Genomic DNA, 7,356 nt, shown 5'->3' with positions numbered 1-7,356 from the left:
TGCTAATTATGTACTCGTAAAAACATTTCCAACTACTCCAATCTTTTATTATTATTCTCCAACAACAACAACAACAGTGCTCTTTAGTTTTTTTTTGAAAATAATACGTTTTTTATTACTAAAAAAAATCCTATCATATATGTTTTTATATTATTTATATTTTAAGTGCATCCACATGACCACATCTAACATATGTATTTGGGTAGTTGATCCAAATGTCATCAAATATATTTTTTTTGGTGACTTAAAGGAAATAAACAAAAACTAAGAACGAGAAAAAAAAAAAACAAGAAACAGTTTAAGAAATGCAGTTCCGCTGAATACTACTCTCAAATTCTTTCCAAGGCAACGGAAGCTCCACTTGGGGAGAAAGGGTCCTCATTGCGGTCTTTGCCATGATGTCTGCTACTGTATTTGCATCTCTCAAGATCAACCGAAGATCAGCACGCCATTTCCAAGACATGATATCTCGAATTTTTAACACCAAAGGATCAATAAACCCAGAGCAATCTTGTAAATTATTGACAATAGTAAAAGCCTCCACACAATCTGTCTCACATATAATGTCTCTTTGTCCCGAGTCCCATGCTAAAAGAAAGCCTCTCCAAATAGCAAACAACTCTCCTTGCAAAATGCTATGACTCTCAATTGTTCCCAGACAGCCTCGTTGCCACCTTCCCTTCCAATATCTGCTAACACAAGCAAAACCAACTCGAGCACCACTGCCAGGATAGCTAGCATCACAATTAATCTTAAAGGTACCCACTGAGGGGGGAATCCAAGAGCCACTAATGGTTGAGGGGATAGACAGTCGTTGCAACTCAAAAATATTTCGGAGCTTCTTTTCCAAGGACAAAGCCATACCAATCACCTTGTCTGTGGTCCAATGGTCGTGAGGATGAAAGATCTCGTTATTCCTCAAACGCCAAATCCACCAGAGACCAGAAAAGAATCTAAAGGGGCGCTGTTTGCTATTATGTAAGAACCAACTCATCAAATCCACTGGTTGATCGGAGATCCCTAAAGCTTGCCAAACAAGTTGGGCTTTTGGACAATCCCGAATACAATGTAATACCGATTCCTGACCTGAGAAACATCGTTGACAGCTATCCGTGTGCGAAATGCCCCTCCTAAAACGAAATGCAGCAGTAGGAAGAGCCTCCTGAAGACATAGCCAGGCCAAAAATTTGTGCTTTTCCGGAACATGTTGACGCCAAAGCCAAAGCCAATTACCCCTATCCTCCCAACTAAACATCTTCTTACTGAGCCACAAATAACCACTATGAGCATCATAAACCTTTGAAACCGCACCAGTCCAACACCAACCGACCTCTGAATCAGCTTGAACATCTGGGTTGTAAGAGTTAATGTTGCTCTGCAGAGACTGATTCAGAGGAGAATAGATATTCTCAAGGTTCCACTGTCCAGATGACCAAAGGTCCAAGATCCTGAGATCCGAATCAGAAATGTGAACATAATCCATCTCCTGACACAGTCGCCCCTCTCTTCTCCATTTAGAAAACCAAAAGTTCTGTTCCAAATCCCCAATGCACCAAATAAAACTTTCCTTCAGGATATCCCAAGCTCGACATATACTCTTCCAAACATAAGATCCCCTTTCTCGAGACCGACTAAGACAATCATCCTTAGAAGAATGGTATTTCACCGTTAATAGTTGAACCCATAGCTTATCGGGATGGTGAAAAAGTTGCCAAACTAGTTTTCCAAAAAGAGCAATATTGGCAAAAAAAGGATCTCTAATTCCCAGACCTCCAAATTTCTTAGGGGTGACTAACACTTTCCAGTTAACTAGATTCAGGCCTCTACCATCAGCTTGACCCTTCCATAGAAAGGTTCGCATCATGGATTCTATCTTATTAGTTACCCCTTTAGGGAAGAGAGATACTTGTATACGATAAGTAGGAATCGCAGTCACTACCGAGTTGAGCAAACAGAGTCTACCTGCCTTATTAAGCAATCTCCCTTTCCAGCTGGCTAGCCTTCCCCGAATCTTGTCCAGAACATCATTGAAAGTTGCGCGTGTCACCCGAGAGAGATTAAGGTTCACCCCTAAATACTTGCCCAAGTTCTGGACAAATCTGATGGAGGAGACTCCAGTGAAAATCTCTTTTCTTGTTGCTGAAACATTCCTAGAGCATAGCGCTTTAGATTTCTCCACATTACCCTTCATCCCAGAGGCTCTGCAGAAATTTTCCAAAGCTACCATTACAGTTTGAACTTGCTGTTTTCTTGAATACTAAAATAAATAAAAAATTGATCTTAATATATTTTCATCATGAGAAGATTTGGGGTTGATAATGTGTTTGTTTGGGCGTTATTAAGTTGATAAAAATAATTTTTTTAACATATTTAAATTTTTAGTAGTAAAATAAAAATACTAAAAAAATAAAAAATATATTTTTTGACAAGTTATAATTAACATCATTTTTTAAAAATTTTTTTCTTTAAAAAAATATATTTTTCACCTAATAAATAAACAAAAAAATACTTTTATATGATTATACTCAAACATAATTAATAAATAAAAAAAATTTTTATATAAAATATCTAAATATAAAATTACTTTTATTTTTTATAAAAATTTAAAAAAAAAGAGAAATTAAAAAAAAATTAACTCACCAAAAAAAATCTTTTTACATGGTTATAAATGCTCATAACTCTAAGTTTTATGATATGATATTTAATGAAACAAGACTTGGTACTTAAAAACGGGCGGAAAGGTCAACAGATGAGTCTGTTGTGAGTAGATGCTTCGTCAGACCAAACAATGCAACTTTCTCAACTTGAAGATATGATTTGCACGTAAGGCTGACTCATGCACTTCAGTTTAAGATTATTTATTTAGGATAGGCAACTCCTCCAGCAATCACAAATTTCCTTTACAACCCTTTTTTGGGATTAAACCGAAATTCCATAAAATCATTCCTTTTCTTTGCCAGCACAGTAACAGCTCTAAGCCTCTAACCATAAATGGATAAATCTTGAAAATATGATAAGTATTTACTTGATACAATTAGACAAATAGACAAAAATTAAAAAAGAAAAAAGTGATTGTTTGATCTTTTATTAAATTTAGAATATAATTTTTTTTTTGGGGTTTGACAAAAGGCCAAGCTGGGATATTTATGTTAACATATAGAATAACGGATATAAATCATTAGGAATTTAAGAATTTAACTCCTCTTAGCACTGATTAATAAGTACTAGTGTGTAGTATCATTTTTTTTCTTGTACACTAATAATCATGTGAGAATTTTCAACAATATCGCTGCACATACATTTTTTATAATAGATATTATTTTGACATCAATTATTTTTAATAATTAATATATATTTTTATTTTTTAATTAAAAATATTTAAATATATAATTAACTGCTAATAATAATATTTTTATACGAGTGTTAAATATTTTGGTGCATGAATAGTGTTATTAAATTTTTTATTATTATTATTATTATTAGTGTAGAGGATATTCTAAGGAGAGTGGTGTAGGCGCGTAGGGATTATAGGATTACTTTATAATGCGAAAAATATTCAGGTCAACGTCAGCAGTTTAAGATTGTATTTGATTTGATTTGATTACAAGTTGCTAAAGATAGAAGTACGGTTTTAAATTTTTCAGTTGAGGACTCCGAGCTTCCAAATTCTCCGTCAAGGACATTTTGTTATTCTATATAAGCCCCCTTCTTCTCAACTTGTTGCCACACCCACATTTTATTTCGATTTTTTCTCGTTCCTTTCTTGTTTGCTTTATTTCTGTTATCTCTTGTGTGTTACGCTGCTTCTTTGCAATCCAAGATGACTATTCTCATTGAGCAACCTATCTTCGGTATGATATGATTGCGTTTCTCACTTATTTATTTATTTGATTTTGACTTTCCGGATTCATAGTATAGCACAAATGCTCCATATCAAAATCATGATTAGTATCACATTGTGGCATATTCTTCAGATTCACAATTTGACGTGAAGAATGTGGACTCTAACGAAACCAACGAGCTTGTGTTGGATGGTGGATTTTCAATGCCAAAGGAGGTGTCTCAGAATGGATTCGCAACCCCAGAAGTGAATTCATTTGGCCATTCCTTCAGGTTTCGGCTCTATTTTCTATTCTCAGGGCTACGTTTGTTTATAAAGACTTTGTTTATAAAGACAGGACACTAATAAGAATACAATTTATTTTTTTTTATTATTTTTGTTAATTTTTTATAATTATATTTTTTATTATTATATTTTCTATCTCAAATTTTTTGAATGAAAATAAATTAAATTTTTATAATTTATTTTAGTTTATCACCAAACAAAATATAAGAACACATAATTTTATATATCTGTCCTTTATATCTTGTTCTCAATGTCTTATCTTATCTTATTCTCATAAATAACTGCAACCCAGTCTTTTCTTGTGTCTTATGTTTATAATAATAACGCTAATGCGGCGAGCCAATGCGGATGATTTGGCAGGGATTATGATGCTGAAAGTGAAAGGCAAAAGGGTGTGGAGGAATTCTATAGATTGCAGCACATCAACCAGACATATGACTTTGTAAGCAAACTTCATATTTTCCCAAAAAAATGTGTTTATTCTGTCACATGAATGATCAATAATGACCAAGATTTCATTTGTTAAACGCTTTTGCAGGTGAAGAAAATGAGGGAGCACTACGGAAAATTGGACAAGGCTGAAATGGGTATATGGGAATGTTGTGAGTTGCTTAATGAAGTGGTAGACGAAAGCGATCCTGATTTAGATGAACCTCAAATTCAACATTTACTTCAATCTGCTGAAGCTATTAAAAAAGATTATCCTAATGAGGATTGGTTACATTTGACTGCTCTCATTCATGGTACATACACTTGGATATTCCTTTTGTGTAAGCTTGGTTAACAGGGCAATTAAAAATTTTGGCCGACTCATGCATATCCTTCTTTCCTCTATTATGGTCAAACCTACCTTGGATATCTTGGTCCCCATTATACATGAAAAACAAGACTGCTACTTTTGTTTAATGAGTGAAACTGCAGATTTTAGACAAATTTGGAATTAACAAATGGTTCTTTTGATTTATTTCAGATCTTGGAAAGATTCTTCTACTTCCTCAATTTGGTGAGCTTCCTCAATGGGCAGTTGTTGGTGAGAACTCTTCCTTAATTAGCTTAAACCTTGTATGAATATTTTTTCTTTTCTTCAATATTTCAACTGAATGATTATAAATACATTGTAGGAGATACATTTCCGGTTGGTTGTGCCTTCGATGAAGCAAACATTCACCACAAGGTAAACAATTTCTTTTCTTATAATATAAATTTCAACTGAACTCTTCCTTTACTTTTATTTTTTCCTCTTAAATTAATCGTTGATATAAATTTCTTTCTTCTTGCAGTATTTCAAGGAAAACCCTGATATCAAAAATCCTGCATATGGCACAAAGGATGGAATCTACACTAAAGAATGTGGACTCAATAACGTAATGATGTCATGGGGACACGATGATTATATGTATTTGGTGAGTCTTCATAGAATTCATGATTTATAATGTTTATGTATTAATTTGTTCTTTTCTTTATTAGGATTTTACTAAACAGTACATTTTTGAATATATAGGTTGCTAAGGAAAATGGCACTACTCTGCCTTCAGCAGGATTGTTCATTATTAGATATCACTCTTTCTATCGTAAGCAATTTTATTATGTGCTATATAAATATATATTATTGTTCTATCTAAATCTTGTGTTATAATAACTAGGTGTTCTTTGTTATGCAAATACAATAACCCTATATGATGTATATTATTGCAGCTTTACACAGAGAAGGTGCATATACACATCTCATGAATGATGACGATCGTGAGAACTTAAAATGGCTACATGTATTCAAGTAAGCTCTTGTCTAACTTAAATCTATATTTTCATAGTCACATCTTTGACCGCTACTTACATTACTCATAATTTTGTGCAGCAAATATGATCTGTATAGTAAGAGCAAAGTCTTAGTTGATGTAGAAAAAGTTAAGCCATACTATCAATCTCTTATTGCGAAGGTGAAAACAAATTTGAGTAATCTTTGTTGATTTATATCTATTTCTATTGTTTTAATATCTCTCCTTTTTTTTTTTGTTTAACAATTTTTGGATTCTTCTTTTGTTTTTAAAATGGCTTGCAGTATTTCCCAGCAAAGCTTAGATGGTGAAACTTCAATATGATGGATGGAAGCCAAGAGGGAATTGAGTTGTTTTTTGTTTTCTTGAAACCATGTTACAAAATTTGTTGAAAGCTGAAATTGATCAATCCGTCACGTTTATCCAGTCTTTAAACATTGAACTACTGTACTCTATAACGCATAAATTTATGTACATGCATTGTGTATTAGCATATTGCGAAGAGCACATAATAAATTATATACTATTCATATAGTTCTTTCAAGGTTCAAATGAGTCAAGCTTTAGTTGAGATAATAGGAGTCATGACCCTTTTAATTCTTTTATAAAAAAATAGTTCAATTGGCTCACATATTTTATTATGATTTAAAATATTCAGATTTAATTCGTATCTTTTGTTTTAATTGTACAATTATTTTTAATTTTAAACATTAAAAACATATTAGATTTGGACTGAATTGAGTGAGTTTAATTAAAAGGTAAAATCAAATCAAATAAAAAAATTATCTCACAAAAAAAGATAATAAAAAAAATTATCTAACAATCAAATCAAATAAAAAAAATTATCTAACAAAAAAAGATAAGAATAAAAAAAGATCATCTAACAAAATAAAAAATTAAGAATAGAATAAATAAGCAGCACTTTTTCTACCTTTGAGTTCAAATATAAAAAATTAGATATTTTTTATTTATTTAATTTAATATTATTTTATATTTTTACTATTTATTTAATTTAATTTTGTATATGATTAAAAATGTTAGAATATTCATAAGTATTTATATTATTGTATTTGTATAAATTGATAAAAAATTTCAATAAATATTATAAATAGCTGAAAAGTTTAGTTCTGATTCAATTATTAAAGATTTCAACTCATCAAAGACTCAAAAAGTATCATTATAAACTATTTTCTATTTTTCATCTGTAGAATTATTTATTTATTATCTTATTAGTAACAAACTTAAAGAATAATTATATTTATAAATTTTATTTTAATATAAATATTATTATTAAATTTTTAGTCTCCTCAAAATTTGTTTCAAATGATTCCAAGTAAAAAAAAATCATTCAAATAAAAAATTAACTTGGGTTGGTCAAGTGGTCAGTTCACTTGTCGTTTAAACAAGTGTCGGGAGTTCGAATCCTGTGCATGCAGTAACTCATTGGCTATCGGC

General features: G+C 31.5%; 1 protein-coding gene across 1 annotated transcript; it reads left to right on the top strand.

Annotated features, from left to right (window-relative positions):
* The first annotated feature begins 3,627 nt into the window (after positions 1 to 3,627).
* Positions 3,628 to 6,445, top strand: LOC130969629 (inositol oxygenase 2-like). The gene is made up of 11 exons (XM_057895449.1): positions 3,628 to 3,851; positions 3,975 to 4,113; positions 4,487 to 4,568; positions 4,665 to 4,869; positions 5,097 to 5,156; positions 5,248 to 5,300; positions 5,407 to 5,529; positions 5,628 to 5,697; positions 5,822 to 5,900; positions 5,982 to 6,063; positions 6,186 to 6,445. Exons 1-11 carry the CDS (start codon positions 3,821 to 3,823, stop codon positions 6,210 to 6,212), a joined length of 951 nt encoding a protein of 316 aa, XP_057751432.1. The 5' UTR covers positions 3,628 to 3,820; the 3' UTR covers positions 6,213 to 6,445.
* Positions 6,446 to 7,356: the final 911 nt, after the last annotated feature.

This window comes from Arachis stenosperma, chromosome 3 (assembly GCF_014773155.1).
Source record: "Arachis stenosperma cultivar V10309 chromosome 3, arast.V10309.gnm1.PFL2, whole genome shotgun sequence".
NCBI lineage: Eukaryota > Viridiplantae > Streptophyta > Magnoliopsida > Fabales > Fabaceae > Arachis > Arachis stenosperma.
This window is presented reverse-complemented; position numbering and strand designations above follow the sequence as displayed.